This window comes from Muscardinus avellanarius, assembly GCF_963383645.1.
Source record: "Muscardinus avellanarius genome assembly, chromosome: 12".
Lineage (NCBI taxonomy): Eukaryota > Metazoa > Chordata > Mammalia > Rodentia > Gliridae > Muscardinus > Muscardinus avellanarius.
The window spans coordinates 85,044,013-85,062,419 of NC_137798.1; the positions used below are offsets into that span (position 1 = coordinate 85,044,013).

The window sequence follows — 18,407 nt, forward strand, 5'->3', positions numbered from 1 at the left end:
CATGCTTGTATTCCCAGCACTTGGGAGACTGAGACAGGAAGATCGCACAAGTTCAAAGCCAGCCTCAGCAGCTTAGTGAGACCCTGTTTCCAAATAAAAATACAAAATAGGTCTCAGAGTATAGCCCGGAGGTAGAAGGCCCCTGGGTTCCATCCCCAGTACCACAAATGAGAAAGAAAGAAAGAAAGAAAGAAAGAAAGAAAGAAAGAAAGAAAGAAAGAAAGAAAGAAAGAAAGAAAGAATCAAACGCAGAGAGAAAATAGCAAACAAAAGGAACTGCAGATAAATGAAGAGAGAGAGATCAGTAGAATAATGGAAGAGGATTGAGGATGGGAGGTGGGAGAGAAAAAAGGAAGACTGAGGAAGGGAACAGTTCAAACAATGTCATCTCCATAGATGAAGGTATCACTTTCAAACTCAGCAAAGTGTACAGTGATGGATGAGGGGAGAGCAGGTTGGAATGTGGAAAGACACCAAGGGCTGTATGCATGTATGTTTGTATCATTTTTAACCTCCCTATGATATGTAATTACAATGTATTGATAAAAGTGTAAAAATAAGTAAAGGTCTATAACTCCAAAAAAGGGGAAAATTGATGCTGTGAAGAACACAGTAATTTGTAAATCCAAGGGGAAAAAACTAAATCATATTTCTATTGTATATTAAAATAGTATATCTTCAAAAGCCATGCATAAAGCCAGAATAATTAGTGCATAATATATCAGATTCATCACTATATAAGATCCAATTTCTGAATACTTACCACAATACAAATATTATGCTTTTAAAGCTGATAGCAAAAAATGTAATCAAATATTCTACAATTAGGCTAAAATCTCTAAGATCTCTCTAAAATAAGCCACTCAAACTTGTTACCTAGAAATCCAGGAACTCCCTCTTATTGCTTTACTTGTTTTCTATAAAATTCTCATCCTTTCTTTTAGTATATACAAGGCATAGAGAATGAACCTTTTCTCCATTGCCAATTTCTAGGGTATATGTTGGGTTGTTGTTGTTGTTGTTGTTGTTGTTGTTGTTGTTGTTGTGTTTGTTTTTACTTCTAGAATATGTGTATGTTCATTCTTTTGTTGAGAATAAGGCTAAGATCAATGAGTTCAATCACAGATGTTGAGAAGCTAACAAAATTTTCACTAACAAAATTATAATGATATGGGGAATCTGTTAGAAAAAAAAAGTATTCAAAGCGTTTAGCAGGTCAAAAAAATATTTCTCTTTTGCCCTTGTTTTTTCCAAGATTCTCTTCTCTGCCTTTAATTTTGGTCTCATCTCTACTCATATCTCCTCCTCCTCCTCCTCCCTCCTCCCTCCTCCCTCCTCCCTCCTCCTCCTCCTCCTCCTCCTCCTCCTCCTCCTCCTCTTATTTGGCATTCTACAATCAAGCAACACTATCAACCCCATTTTATTTATTTTATTTTGAGACAAGATCTCCTTAAGTTGATGAACATCTCACTACACTGCTGGCGTTGTCCTTGGAGCTGCAATCCTCTGGCCTCCGTCTCCCAAGCACTGGGATTCCAGGTGTACGTACACCACCACACCTGGCTTCTGCTCGTCTCTTCTGAAATACTGCTCTATCAATTAAACCTTGTGTTATTCGCTCGACCTTTCTATTCATGGCTCCTTCTACCCAACATTTATAATCATGCTCAAGCTTTTTATAATTACACATATATACATTCAAATGTTTTTCATATTTTCTGTTTCTCCGTCATTTAGGTATTTTGCATTTTTTTTCACGATATACTAGAGAGGCAATTCAAAACATAGCACAAAATGGAAATAGAATTACTACTAACAATATTATAGCACCCCTAAATAAACCAGGAAGCTCTTGGAGAACAGTCCTAAATTTTTTTTAAAAAAAGGAAAGTATTTAAATACTGCTACTGTAAAATCCAATATATAACTAAAATATTAGGAAAGATGAATATTATAACCTAATCCCAGAGTGTCATAAATAAAATGTAAACCACTCTCATTAAATTACTCAATCCACTTTTGCCAAACATTTGCTGATCTGTCCTATGCCTTTAAAGAATTTATTAAGTACCCAAGTAAATTTCAGAAACAAAAGAAATGTGGGTCAGTGGCCGGGGTCTCATCTTTTTTGTTCTAAATTTAAATTTGGGGGAACACTTATGATTCCTTTATGAGCTGTAAATATTCTTTCACTAAATGTTACTATTATGGCTCGTCAGCCAGTTATTTTCTGTACCTAATTGTTCATTCACTTATTTAATAAATACTTGGCGTGCCTACTATGTACCAGGCTCTTTCTAGGCACCAAGAATATGGCACAGAATGAAACATTTAAAAATCACTGTGTATCTGTCCAAAATTCGAGACAAGAAATAAGATGTTTGTGGGAAAGCACAGCCCTCTAGATACCCGCCACACCCACACTGACAATTGCTACAGTAAAACTGAGAACTGAAAACGAAGAAACGAAGAATGATAACATATTTCCTCTACTGCCGGATCCGTAAGACAAGTCTTAACTAGAAAAAAATAGAGTCTTCTGCTGAGAGTGGCTTATGAAGTGGCTAGAAAATTATTTTACTTCTTGCACAACTTATTACTGTTTTTCCTTTTAAAGCTATTCAGAAAAGATGATTCCCTAACAAAGAAGCTCTTAAATCGGTTTGTTTCATCTTTAGATGTATATTCCCAAGAAATGATACCTGACCACAAAGGACAGATTCAAGAAGAATTAAGAAAGTGCATGCTGATGTTAAGTATTCTTTTCTCTTTTTTGTGTGTGTACATTGTACTTTTAGAGACAGGGCAGTAGAGAGTAGTTGAAGCGCTAATCGAATCCAACAAAGCTCAAGGAGTCTAACACAGTCCCCAAACTGGAAAGTGGCCAAGAAGAACAATTTCATCTTGAAGATAAAGGGATTTCAGAAACCATGTCAATTCTTATTACTTCAAGAAGAAAAATAAAGTATGCTAATTAGACACAGCTAACATCAGAGTACCTGAAAAGTGTTATCAGTACCTTGTTTACATAAGAATTCACAATTTCAGTTAAGGAAAAATAAATTAAAAATTTTCCTTCAATATTTGTTCATATTTATTAGCCCTTCATGGAGCTACAAAAAAAAAAAGTCATCACATGGTAAGTACTCCTCTTTTCACCAAGAACATGTTGCTTGTATTTGAAATGCCTTATTTATTTCATTCTATAGTACAGCACATGCAGAAGTCTCTACCTAGAATAGCATTTGTTTGGTAGCAGATTAAGGTCCTCATTATTTGAGACTTTAGTAGACAACAACTGAAACATCTTACAAACCTAAGGCAACAGGTTACTATACAAACACTCTGTTTAAACAGGATAGACTGCCACAAAACTTTATTAATTGGTGATTTTAAGAAATAGTAAAAAAAAAAAAAAATCATGTGACCCCTCCCTCTCAGAGCAAATCAGCTCACATATACTGACTTTCCCATTTCTTCCAACATCAAAAGAATCAAGGCACCTGGGTCCTGTGTAAGTTCTCTCTCGCTCACCTACACTGTCTAATCTCATATGATGTCTGCCAAAATATCCTTTGCATTTGTTGCCTATTTTCCAAGTGTACTACAAATAGACTTCTTCAATTTCTCTTTTTCTTTTACAGAGATGGTAACAACAGCGTCCTAAGTGGACACATTGTAATAGAACAATATTAAGATAGGATCTAACAACAATTTTATAAGATAAGGCAACAACAAAAATAAGACAAAGAGAAATTCATAGTAATTGTTGGATAGTATAACCGTGTTCTCTCAGGTATTGATAAAAATATACAAAAATAATAGTGACACAGAAATCATCAGGGACATAGAAAATTGTGAAAAATTTGGCATGTGACATTTATGGAGCATTTCACAATAAATAAAAAACATATTTTTTTCAAAGACACAGAAAAGTCACCTTAGAGAGCAGAATAAAGGTCATTAAAAATAAGCCTCAATGAATTTCAAAGTATCATATTAAGTATGTTATATGACTACAGATATTTCAACTTAAAAATCAGTAACTTTCTAAAATCTAAAAAACTTTTCATATACCAGTATAATGATATAAAAATCCAACATATCAAAATTTAGGTGAAGGTACCTAAAGTACTAAGATAGAACCATGAACTTAAGTAACTCTGTTAGGAACAAAGAGGATTAAAGATTCCCACTGCCGGGCGTGGTGACGCACACTTACAATCCCAGCATTTGAGAGGCTGAGACATGAGGATCACAGTTCACGGGCAGCCTCATCTACTTAGTGAGGCCCTGTGTAACGCAGTGAGAGCCTGTTTCAAAATAAAGAATAAAAAATCGGGCTCACATTTGTAATCCCCGCGCTTGGGAGGCGGAGACAGAAGGATCGCGTAGGTTCAAAGCCAGCCTCGCTGGTTTAAGAGACCCTGTTTCCAAATAAAAATATAAAATAGGTCTGGGAGTGTAGCCTGGAGGTAGAAGAGTTTCCAGGAACCCCATTACCACCAAAAAGAACAAAAGAAAGAAAGAAAGAAAGAAAAAAAAGAAAGAAAAATCAGGCTTGGAGTGTAACTCGGAGGTAGAATGCTCCTGGGTTCCATCCCTAGCACTGAAAAAAAAAAAAAAAAAAAAAAAATTCCCACTTACAAATCAGGTGAAAAACAGCAAATGATATGCAAAATGAAAATAAAAATAAAAGCAACGATCACTAAAATGTAAAAAAGATAATAACAAAAATATCTAAAAGTATTTTTGGAACACTAATAAAATTAAGTACTCAGTTTGAAAAAATACAAAAGAGAAAAATCAAGAATGTAATAGAGAATATTGAAGAAATAGACTGATTTCTTAGTCCATTTTTATGTCATTTACAGGGAAATGGATGGAACTGGAGAACATTATGCTAAGTGAGATTAGTCAGTAACAAAAACAAGAAATCAGATGTTCTCCCTAATATGTGGAAGCTAGGGAGAAAATGGGTCATAGGAACAACTCTAAATGAAGAACAAGAAACTATACATGAGCAAATAAGGTGACCTAACTAAGAGGGATGGGAGGGAGGAAGAGGAAAATTCCCTAATGTACACGATGTACAGTCACAAATATATTACAGTCAATCAGTAAGCCAAACTTGAGAAGGAGGGAGGGGGAGGGAATGGAGTGGGAACTGGGTAAGGGCTAAATGGATGATGTGCGCATGTATGCCTCTACCATCTTGTACTCCAGTAAGATGTACAACTACAATTTACCAATAAAAAAAATCAAATTAAAAAAACAAGATGGTATAAAATTTTATGGCAATCGATTTAACAATGTTGATGAAATGGACTTTTTTTTTTTTTTTTTTTTGCGGGTCTGGGGATGGAATCCAGGGGCATTCAACCGCCGAGCAACACCCTCTGTCCTATTTCTTTTATTCTTTATTTTGAAACAGGGTCTCACTAAGTTGCAAAGAGCCTCACTAAGTAGCTGAGACTGTCCACGAACCTCAATCCTCCAGTCTCAGCCTCCCAAATTCTGGGATTACAAGCATGCACCACCATGCCTGGCTTAGACTAATTTCTTTAAAAACACACCTTTTATAATAATTGTCTCAGGAAAAAAATAGAATTTCTGAATAATTCTAAATCTAATAAAAACCTTCTCAAAACCAGAACTATAGGTCTAAATGATTTCACTGATGAATTCTATGATACATTTAAAAATAGAAAGTTTATATAAATATTTCCCCAAAATAAAAGACCAAACACAAGTAAGCTTAGTTTATGAGGCCATATCATTAAATTAATATTTAAATCAGATAATAACATTAAAGAGAAAAAGCTATATGCCAACATTCTTCAAAGATTATTAATAAACTACTAAAAAACTCAAATCCATGCATAAGGGAAAAGAAATGTATATTAACAAAGTGGTATTTATTCCAAGAAGGCAAGATTTGTTTAATATTCACAGGCAATTAGAAGTAGTAAAGGCAAAAGGGGAAAAATAAAAAAAAGTAAATTCTTTTAGTTGCAGATGTGACTCTATACCAGGAAAACACTAAATTCTAAGAAACAGTCCACAGTATTAATAAAAAGCTACTAGACCTAACTTTTTCCAAATACAAAAAATAAATTATGGAATTTAAAAATTTGAAATACCATTTATTATCGCATTATAAGTTATAAATCATGCAAAATATAAACATAAACATTAAAAAGCTGTGCAAGATGTATTTGCTGAAAACCAGCAAAAGTTAAAGATAAACTTCATAGATACTCCATATTCATGCATTACAAGAGTCAATATTTTTAATAAGTCAATTCTCCTCAAATTAATACATATATTCAACATAATTCTGTCAAAACACCAGTAATTTCTTTTTGGAAAACTGACAAGCTGATTATAAGGTTATAAAGACTTAAAATACTCTAAAGATGCAAGGCAATAAAAAAAAAGGTATCATTAAATTTAAAAAGTAGAAATAAAAGCATTCATACTGAGAGATAATGCAATTTATAGGCTTAGCATCTCAAACTTTTAGAATCTGAATGTAATTATGAAAGGCCAGAATTGCTTCTTTTAGATTTCTCTCCATTGACAGCTTCTTGCTGTCAATTTATTATACACACTGCATTAATCCTTCATGAGGACCTGATTTACAAGGTGATAATATTAATAATATTTACTAGAAGTCAAGTTATCATCTAGGGCTAGTGGAGAAGAGTCCACAATGGATATGAAGGCCACACAGATGTGCCCGTACTCCATAGATGTAACTACTCCAGAGTTAGTGTAGCGCTATCTTCTTTTAAAAACACAAAAGCATTTTTGACATTTACTATGGGCACAGTTTACATTTGTCTTGTAAGTGTTCAAGTAAAGTTACACTGGATGGGACTTTCATGGATACTTTTTTCTCTTATTGGTGCATTATAGTCTCACATCATAATGTAAATAATGTTGACAATGGCACACATGCGCACAGCACTTTTCTTGGTGCATTGTAATTATCCATCAGACTGTGATGTAGAGTGACGGGATTATACATGCACACATGTGGTGCACATCCTGCCAGATGCCCCTTCTTCCCCCTCGCTGTCCATAGCATTGAGTATAGTATTGATAATTTCACATACATGCATAGCATTATTTAGACTGTTTCTATAGCAACAATTTTCCAGATGTGGCCTAGAGACTGCTCAAGATGCCTTCACACTACTACTAAGATACCATCTGCCTTCTAACACTCAATTTCTTTTTATATGTAAAAATTTAAAATGCAGTTTTACCAGAGATAACATGATATGCTAAGATTAACAACGGATAAGATACAGAGGCAAAAGGAGAATGAAACTTGTTTTCTTTTATGTCACTAATTAAAAAGATTTCTCAAAATACAAAACAAGGCAATGTTTCCACTCCTTGTCTTTGGAAATAGTTCATTTTCATCAATTCTTATGTTAATATAAAGTAGGTTTCCAATTTTGATTTTAAATAAATAGGTTTAAAGTTTGACTTTGGTTAATTTTCATCATAAATTTCAATTTTTATTTTAATATAGAATGGGTTTCCAATTATTATTTTAAATAAATAGGTTTTAAATGTTGACTTTCAATTTTTAATATTATAAACATCAATTAAAAAAGAATAATAAAAATATGAGCTCTTTCAGTCCACAAATATATAAGAATTCAAAGTTTCCTGCACCCATGAAAATTGAGAATCATCACAGTACAGTAATAAACAATTTATAAATGGTACATGTAGGAAAATAACCTTTATGACTAAAGGGAAAAATAGAAGATTTAGTTCAAAAAGGATTACATACGTTAGTATTTAGGTTTTGTTAGTAGGACACTACATTAACCCTCTTGCAGTTCTTAGATTAATAAAGTTCACCAATAAAACAATGGCTTAAGGTCAAACAAAACACAATACTCACAAGATTTCTATATATAACTGCAAATTTACTTTTTCTCTATAACAGAATGGATCTTCACTGATGCGCTATGACCACCTAATGTCTTATATGTTAATCAATTGATAGCATACATCCTGCCACACCACCCAATATAATGAAAGTTAAATAAGGGTAGATTTATTTTCTGTTTTATTCACTGATGAATTTTTAGCACCTAAAAAAGTATCTAACAAAAAAAGAGAAACAAAATATTTGTTGAATGGATTTATGAACATTTTACTGAAATAAAATGTAATCTTTGACCCAGATGTAGTAGCGCATGCTTGTAGGAATGTACTTCTGAGGCTAAGACAGGAGGACCACAGGTTCAAGGCCAGCCTCCGCAACTTAGAGAGACCCTAGCAACTTAGTGAGACCTTGTTTCAAAAAGTATAAATACATAAGACGAGGCTGCAGTGTAGCATAGAGGTAGATCGGCCAGCCCTGGATTCAACGAAGAGTAGGGAAAAAATGTAAATCTCTGTCATTTGTTCAGGGCCAAAGAAGGTCTTAGCAAATTAATACCTGCAAATATCCAGGAGAAACAAGTATATAATACCCACAGGAAGACCACTGAGGCTGAAGGGAAATTCTCAGAACTCAATAGTTCCCTATTCAAGTTTCAGAAAGTAAGAAAGATACAAAGACAAGAAGTATGGAAAGGAGCTCAATTTAGAAACAGTTCCAACTAGAAGGGAGAGTAGGCTTTTTGCCCCTTGAAGGATTCCATGCATAAAAACAAAAAACAAAATAAGGCAAACAGCGGCTAACACACCTCTCTTCTCCTGGTGTATCTCCTCCAGGAGCTGCTCCTGTCTTTCTATCTGTTCAAAGAGACACTGGAGCTCCGACTCCTTATTTTCTGTCAGATCCCGGAGCTGTTGTCTGCAGAGCATCAGCTGATGGCGCAGATTCTTCTCTCTGGTTTCTCTCTCTTTCAGCTCCTCACAGAGCCACTGAAGTTTAGTCTAAAAAAAATAATGTTTATGCCTAATTTAATAAAACAGACTCCAACAAAACAGAGGAGCGTTAAAAAATATTAGGAAAGATCAAAGGAATAGCATGATAATCTAAACGAATCTGGGCAACATCCACAAAATTTAAGCAAAAATTTTAAGTTTCTATTTTGGCAGTACTGGGGATTAAACCCAGGGCCACTCTATCTCTGAGCTATACCCCCAGCCCTGTTCCTTGTACTTTAATTTGAAACAGAGTCTCACCAAATGGCAGAGGGTCTCACTAAGATACTGAGGCTGTCCTTGACCAGTGATCGTCCTGGGATTACAAACGTGCACCAGCACGCTCGACAAGCAAAATTCCTAAATACAAGTGTCTTAATTTGCTCAAAGGGATATGGGAACTCAGAGTTGTTTCAGAAACTAAGCCATGTTATTTTTAAATTTTTATAAAATACTTAGAGCACCACAATAAAGTTTGGACTATTAAGTTTCCAATCATAATACAGATAATCCATCTGGCCATGCTGACACACGCCTGTAGTTCCAGTCTTTGGGAAGCTAAGACAGGAGGATCGTACATTTGAAGACAGCCTAAGCAATGTAGGAGACACTCAGCCACCAAGACCCTGTTTCAAAACAAAAAATAAAAATGGCTGGGGGTGTAACTCATGGGTAGAATGCCTTTGGATTCAATCTTCAATAGCAAAATGATGATGATGATGATGATGATGATGATGATGACAACGACGACGACGACGACGACGACGACGACGTCAACAACAACAATAATGATACAGGTAGTCCCCAGACTTCATATATGAGGTGGCCTAATATTGGCATTTGAAAATAAAAATCATCCCCAAATAGAACTATGTTATCAGAGCTTAAAATCTTAGACAAATTTTTACTTCTTATGCCTAAAATACTATCTCCCTAAGGCCAAGAAATCATGTAAGGAGAAGACTACCTGTAGGATCAGAAAATTAAGTGAACATTTGCCTGTAATTAGGAAGCTGAGACAGGTGTGGTGGCACACAACTGTCATCCCAGTACTTGGGAGGCTTAGCAGAAAGATCACAGGTTTGAGGCCAGACTTAGCCACTTAGGTCATCCGCAATGAAATGAGACCCTGTCTCAAAATAAAAAGTAAAACAGGGCTTGGGGGTGTAGCTTGGAGATAAATACCCCCGGGGTCAATCTCCAGTAAAACACACACACACACACACACACACACACACACACACACACACACACAAAATGAAAGCTAATAAGGCATTTTTTTCCATAGAGTCTAAATTCTCCCAATGTTAATATTTAGATATTTAAAGCAAGCATGTAAAATAAATATTTCCACCATCTTCAATACAAAAGAATTCATACCTATTTCAAGACATTCCCAATTAAGCCTACCCACCAATCGCAGTAGCTTTTAAACAATCTAAAGTCTTTATCATAATAAGAGGCAAAGGGGAGGAAAAGATGAAGATACATGGGACTAAGCTATGTGACAGGTCCCTGAATTAGCACTCACCTAAAGGTAGAAAAACTTCTAGGCCTTTACAAACCTAGAAATTTCTCAAGCCCCATAACCTATTTAAAGGGGCTGCGATAAAATACTTCAGCCAATGATGAAGTATGATTGAGATAAGGTCCCTAAACTGAGGCTCCTCACGTGTATCAGCTTTGTAAATACTCCCAGCACCAAAGAGACACAGGCCCTTTGGTCAGATTATTAGGCAGACAATGTACCTCTAGGACACGGAACAAAAGTCATCATTAGTCAAATTATGGAACAATTATATAACAATATAGGCAGGCAACCAAAGTGTGGTATGAGAATATATTTGCTAAAACAAACACATGCCTTTATGAGTGAACCCTAGATCAATATAAACCTTCATCCCAAAACTAGGTGAGACTGCAAAATTTCCTCTCATAGAATAACAGTATCAGAAGTTTTGAAGAAGTGGTCTTCAATGATAAATTAAAAGCAGCTGAAAAATCATCTTTCTTAAAAACCTAAGTCTTTAGAAATTATTCTTTACCCCATAGAAAATAACAAAGCAATTATTCACAATAATCAAATGAATTCAATTAACTCATTAACTCCTCAAGTTTTCAATTCTGTGAACATAATAAATATTCCAATATCATTCCAAAGTTACCATAAGTAATATATTTGCCATTTGATGTAGGTTTTCATAGATGTTCCACATCTGGGCAGATGGGCAAGAGGAAACATAAGAATTCTACAGCACGTAAACTATGAGTGCCTCCCTCTCTTGCTCACCCTTACTGGGACAGAATGTTGCCAAGAAGAAAGGGCTCCCTCTTCCCCTAGCTCAGAGCCAAAGTCCAAGCAACCTTACTTGAAGGGCAGGCTACCATGATATTTCATCTTCCCAATCTGATCTGCATAAATTACATTTTTGGCAAAAGTAGCCAGATGTTGGCATTCCTCTGTCCATTGATAACATAGGAATATCTGCTCTACCCTGAGTACAGCAGACTGAGAAGATGGGGCTAAAAGTGTTATTTCCCCAGACTACTTATAACATACAGGCTACGGCTTATGAATATAGATTTTAAATTAATCTTCAACAAAAAAATTAACAAGGAGAATCCACTATAATGTAGAAAAGTATTAATATCATGATCAACTAGGACTTATCCCAGGAATACAATGTTTGTATAGGCCTAAATATAATTAATGTTATAAGCATATCAATAAAATGAAGGGAATACCGCACGAATGTGTCAAAGGTAGAAAATCGTATGATGAAAACCATATGATGAAATGTAACATCCTTTCAAGATAATGGAATTCAGTACAGGAGTGATGGAAAACCATACAGAACAGGCAGAGGTTGGCAGCACAAAAAGAGGAAGAATGTCATGGCAACTGCATCCCCAGCTCCCATTGTAGGGGGAAAGAGAAACAGGAAATTCCCAGTGGATCCATCATCACTATAGATGCTAACAATCAGCTACAAGGAAGTTACACAGTCCTCCCAGGCATCCAGTCCAGTGTGGAGAGCTAGCTGGAGTATATATACATAAGAGCTTTGCTTCAGAGAAGGAACTCACACCATCTCCCCTCTAACTCTCAGAGCCCAAACTGCTCCATGGGGTACCATCTTGAGAAAGAAACCACTATAAAGTTCATAGTACCCTAGCGGCCAGTAGCTTCTACCATTCCTCAACCTGGTGACCTCACAAACATTCCAACACACTGGCACAAAAGACAGAAATTTCATATATACAACTAGATCCAACTGTGTTCCCGTGATCCCAGAAATCAAGCCCATGCAGTACACTGCACTCTATGGAGTATGTAGCCCAGCTCAGACCACTCTCAAGACCACCATGCCCAAGAACGAGGGAACTAAGATGTGGGCCCTGGGACTGTGATCAGGGACCCATCCTCCCATACTCTCCAACCACAAGCCAACTACCTGTTGTCCTACCAGTGCTCACCACTGGGAAGATTTTAAAAAGTGACTGCTATATGATATGTGCAAGATTCAACTCAGGGAAACAGGAAGCATGAAAAAACAAGAAAGCATGACACTTCCAAAGGACAATTCTCCTAAAAAAGACTACAAAGTAAAGGAAGTGTATAAAATGCCTAAACAAGAATTCAAAAGAATGATCTTAAGAAAACTCATTAAGATAAAAGAGACTACAGATACACAAATAGACAAAATGAGAAAATCAATTCATAATCTGAGCTTGAAATGCAACAAAAAGTTACTATTAAAAAAAAAGAACCAAACAAATTTTGGAGATGAATAATTCAATGAAATAAATACTACAATTGAGAGCTTCAAGAACAGCCCACAGCCTTTACAAAAAAGAATTTCTGAACATGGGAGACAAATTTTTAAATTTTTCAAAAAAGAATTATAAAGAATGAAGAAAAATTACAAGACTTAATGGGAAATATTAAGTGAACAAATGTTCATAATATAGATACCTTGAAGGAAAGGAAAAGAGTCAGGAAAGACTATTTAACAAAGGAAAAGTTTAAAACTATTCAAACAGGGGAAATGATATGGACATCCCTAACCAAAAAGCTCAAAGTACCTCAGGTATACTCAATCAAATTAATGTCCTCTATGAGGTAAAATGTAGTCAAACTATCAATCATCCAAAACAATAAAAAATTTATAAACAGCAAAAGTACCAAGTTACATATAAGGGAATCCGTATAATGTTAACAGTAAATTTCTATACAAAAATCTTACGACCCGAAAGGAACTGGGATGATATATCAACATTTCTGAAGGAAAAAAAAAAAAAAAAAAAACTGTCAATCAAGAATACTAAGCCCAGAAAAATCTATGCTTCAGAAATAAAAAAGAAATAAAGTCTTTCTCAAGCAAGCAAAAACTGAGGTAATTCATCACTGCTTGACTGGCCTTACCACAAAAAATAATAATAATTATAGGTGTCCTATATCTGAGACTGAAATAGAGAAGAAAAATTGTTGACTAATAATTCCAAAAGTTTCAGGGCATGGTTGGCAAGCTCAATTGCTCTGGACCTGAGGGAAAGCAGAACATCATGGCCTGAGGGCATGGCAAAGGAAAGTTGCTTCACTTATGGCAGTTGGAAGCGGAGAGCAAAAGAAAGAAATATAGAAAGAGGCCTGGAATAAGAAATATCCTTCCAGGGCATGTCCCTTGTGACCTACCTACTTCCTCCAACTATGTCCCACTGACTGCAGTTTCTACCACTTAACAATAATGACATTATATATGAATCCCTTGATGATTAATCTATCAACAGTGCCCGAGTCCTGGTGATCCAATCACTTCCCCACATTCCTCCATACCTTCAACATTGTTACACTGGAGACCAACACATGAGCCTCTGGGTACAGGTTTATGATTTGACAGTTCCTCACAAAATAGGGAAAAGAATTGGTGGTGTTGGTCAAGTTTCCATCTTATAGAACTATGAAACAGAAAAACTAAAAGCAACAAAGTATTCCTCGAGAAGAAGTTAATAGAAGATTGGAAAATATAAAAACTGTTAACCCTATAAAACATAAGATAGAAGGACAGATGGATATCTTATGTAGGTCTAAAGTTCAAAAGGTCTAAATGAAAGATGTGGACTAAGGAACCATCATCAGGCTAGGATAAAACATCATCAGGACAGCTAAGATACCCCACTGACACTGCTCCAGGAAAAATACAGAGTTTAGAAGAGAAGAAAAGAAGCCTAAAGACAAAACTGGGAAGAAATGGCTAAAAAATAGGAGAAAAAGCTAAGTCTGGGAAGATAGAATCTAAAGGGAGAAAATATCACAATAAGATGGACAAACTCAGCATGAAAGAGTATCAGATATATTTTAGAGTAAAATATATGTATATATTTTTCATATCTCTGTTAATATTTACTGCAGTTAACTCTAGCTAGAATAAGACTGAAAATGTTAATATTTATATCTTACTATTTACGATGATTATTTCTACTAAGAAGAGAGGGGCAGAAAATGAGATGATGTAGGTATTCGAGTTTATTCTGCTTAACTCTGTATTATCAGAACCTTTAAAATGAGAATGTAGTCAAGGTACTACATTCCACAAATTTAGTAATGATTCTTAAATGTTATTATGTAAATCACTGATTAATAGATATTAACTAGGCAAAGCGAGAGAAAGCCCACACTCTCTTCTATATGTAAGAATCTGAATGGACTGTAGAGGCCATACCTTTTGTTCACCTCACCATATCTTGCCATCTTCTCAAGAAAAACAAAGAATCATAAAACCTCAATGAGTATCATATTATTATGATCATGATGCAGGAAAAAAAGAAAGTTTATATTTATCTACTTAATGGAAAAGACATCTTGTCAGCCAAGTCTTTTTGATGTATTTTGCAGCAGGAACATACACATATCTATCCTGCAGAGTAAGGAATGTAATTCATCAAGAATTTCTCCAGAAGCTGGGCATGGCGGTGCACTCCTATAATCCTAGTACTTCAGAGGCTGAGACAGGAGGATCGCAGGTTTGAGGCTAGCCTAAGCAATCAGCAACTCAGAGAAACCCTGAAATATTTTTAAAATAATAAAATAGGGCTGGGAGAAGCTTAAAGCTAAAATGCCCCTGGGTTCAATCCCCAGTACCAAAAGAAAAAAAAGATACCAAGTATATTAAAATGTTCTTCAGTGCAAAGCTCCAGGGGAATGGGCATGCAAGGAAGCACCACAGCTCACACCATGTTCTTCATGTGGTCATCAGATGACATTTGCAACTCCGTAGAAAGTGAGATGCAGTTAGCTGGGCGTGGTGGCACACACTTGTAATCCCAGAGCTTGGGAGGCGGAGACAGGAGGATCATGCAGGTTCAAAGCCATCCACAGGCTCAAAGCCAGCCACACTGGCTTAAGAGACCCTGTTTCCAAATAAAAAAAAGTATAAGATAGGTCTGGGAGTGGACCCCGGAGATAGAAAGGCTTCCAGGAACCCCAGTACCACCAAAAAATAAAAATAATTTAAAAAAAAAAGTGAGATGCAGTTAAAACCAAGCATGGGAGGGAGAGATGGATGGGGAGGAGGTGAGGTGGGGACTGGGTGGGGCTGGCTGGGTGATGTGTGCATTTATGTCTACACAAGTTATTTTTACCCCATTATGATGTATAAATACAGTGCACTAATAATAAAAATTTTGAAAAAAATAAAAAAATTAAAGATCAGAGGGCAAAAAAAATTTGTGTAAAGAGATAAAGCACCTTATCTCATGAAGAATAGAAAAAGAAAATGATATTTTGAAAATTAAAAAAATCCAATTTTCTTTTGTAGAGTTAGTATCTTAACAACGCTTAATGAACATTCCAAAGAAATATACTAGAATTTGAACACTATCAATTTAAAATATGAAAAATACAACCAGAAAGGACGGCAAAACAAATGTACACATGCCAGCACCGCTGTCTCTATGTCCCTTAGGCACAATCCTAAGGACAGCTATCAGATGCGATGTGAAAGCTAAAGATTCTGATTCTGTTCAACCCATTTTGGTATTTATAAATTAATTCACAAAGAAGTTTCAAGGATCAAGATATTAACCACTGTGCTTCCGAAATTGGGGGAGCTGGGCAAAAAGCAAATCCATGAACTTCAAATTCCCATTTAAAAATTGAAGTACCTGAAGACTAAAATATATTTTTAAAATTATTTAATCAGTGACCATGTAAATATGCTAGAGATTAATTCTACAAGGACTTATCTGAGATCAGGTATTACTTAATGTCATCAAAAATGACTGGATGTCAGAATATTAAATTGACTTATTAATATAATGATGGTAATAATTATCTTTGAACAAAGAATAAAATAACTTTGGTAATCATAAGAAATACATATACAAAAGATAACTTTAAGAGAGATAAACCTGAAGTAATGTACTTTCTTTTTTGAGTGGTGCTAGGGATTGAACCCCCGGGCATTTTACCTCCAAGCTACACCTGCAGTTCTTTTTCTTATTCTTTATTTTGAAACAGGGTGTCACTAAGTTGTAGAGGGCCTCACTAAGTAGCTGAAACTGGCTGTGAACCGGGATCCTCCTGTCTCAGCCTCCCAAATGCTGGAATTACAACTGTGCGCCACCATGCCCGGCTTGAAGGAATGTACTTTAAAAAAAAAAAAAATGGATGCCAGGTGTGGTGGCGCACACTTGAAATCCCCGCGCTTGGGAGGCAGAGATAGGAGGATTGCACAGGTTCGAAGCCATCCTCACTGGCTTAAGAGACCCTACTTCCAAATAAAAATATAAAAAAATAGGTCTGGGAGGGTATCCCAGAGGTAGAAGGGTTTCCAGGAACCCCAGTACCACCAAAATAAATAAATAATAAAAAATAAATGGAACATGGATTGATAAAAGGTATGTGACTTGCAGTCAACCATATACAAGAGAAAAACAAAACAGAAGTCAGTCTTTTAACCTCCTGTCAATAGGAAGGCCACCTGCACTATGAGGTAATAATGTAGAATTAAGTGCCATGCAATAAACAGGAAGAAGAGAAAAGGGGGAAAATATTGTTTTTCTTGAAATATACTACTCATTTAAGCTATTGTTTTACTGTCTTACCATTTTGAACTACACATGAATACAAGAAATATATCCATTTCTCTGAAATCTATTCTACGAAAAATAACAGGGCAAGCAGAAGGCCAAGTAACACAAGCCTTCTCTGCTGGGAATCAATAATGAAATAGCAGGAGCTGAGCATGGTGGTGCAATCCCAAAACTGGGGAGGCTGAGACAGGAAGATCCCAGGGTTGAAGTCAGCCTTACCAACTAAGCAATAGCTTGTTTCAAAATAATACATAAAAACTGGATGTGGTGGTGCATGCTTGTAATCCCGGCATTTGAGAGGCTGAGACAGGAGGATCTGGGTTTGCGGCCAACCTTGGCTACTTAGTGAAGCCCTTTGCAACTCAGTGAGACCCTGTTTCAAAATCAAGAATAAAAAATAAAGCTGTGGGTGTAGCTCAGAGGTAAAATTCCCCAGGTTCTATCCCCAGTACTGCAAAAACTTTTTTAAAAATAATAATAATAGATAGAGCTGGGGGTGTTGCTTGCAGGTAGAATACCCATAGGTTCAATCCCCATTATCGAAAATAATAATAATAATAATAATAATAATAATAATAATAATAACAACAACAACAACAACAACAACAAAGAGGAATGGCAGGGGCTAGTCCAGCTATGTGCAGACACCTTTCTAAAATGACAGGGTCCAAAGTTCTTCTCACCTCTATTTTCTTAAATTAACATGAAAAGGAAAGCATAGTTTTATCAGATCGTATGTCTCAAAACAAATTTCATATAATAACTCTGTAATTACCTGATGTTTTAAATAACCATTAATGACTCAATTTTTTAAAACCTATGAGGGAAAAACAAAATTAATCACTAGGGGTCACCTGTTTCCATCCTTTGGTTTGATCTAGACTGTTTTTACCCAGTAACTTAACTGCAAATATAAAAAATGATTCACCATAGCCAAACTATAGAACCAGCCAAGATGTCCATCAACAGATGAATGGATTACAAAACTGTGGGATATACACACAATGGAATTTTACTCAGCCATTAAAAAAAAAAAAACTCAATTACATCATTTTCAGAGAAATGGATGGAACCGGAGGACATTATGCTAAGTGTAATTAGTCAGTCACAAAAAATAAGAAATCAGATGCTTTCCCTAATATGTGAGAGCTAGGGAGAAATGGGTCATAGGAGGAACTCTAAATGAAAAAGGAAATCCTATAGAGGAGCAAACAAGACGACCTAAAGGAGGAGAAAGGAGGGGTAGGAGGAAAATCTATAAAACACACAATGTACTTAAACATATCGAAGTCAACCACTAAGCCAAGCAAGGGAAGGAGGGAATGGGGTGGGAATTGGGTAGGGGTTAAATCAATGATGTGTATGTACATGTATGTACACACAAGTTTTTTTTACCCCAATATGATGTA

General features: G+C 35.7%; 1 protein-coding gene across 2 annotated transcripts in view; it reads right to left on the minus strand.

The window, feature by feature from the left end:
- CEP128 (centrosomal protein 128) overlaps positions 1–18,407 on the minus strand; it is a gene marked incomplete at both ends in the record, with an annotated part of 425,269 nt that overhangs the window by 213,845 nt on the left and 193,017 nt on the right. For both annotated transcript variants that reach the window (XM_080707841.1, XM_080707842.1), the window contains one exon: positions 8,721–8,913. In XM_080707841.1, the coding sequence (XP_080563967.1) occupies positions 8,721–8,913 (193 nt within the window). The remainder of the gene's footprint in view (positions 1–8,720; positions 8,914–18,407) is intronic.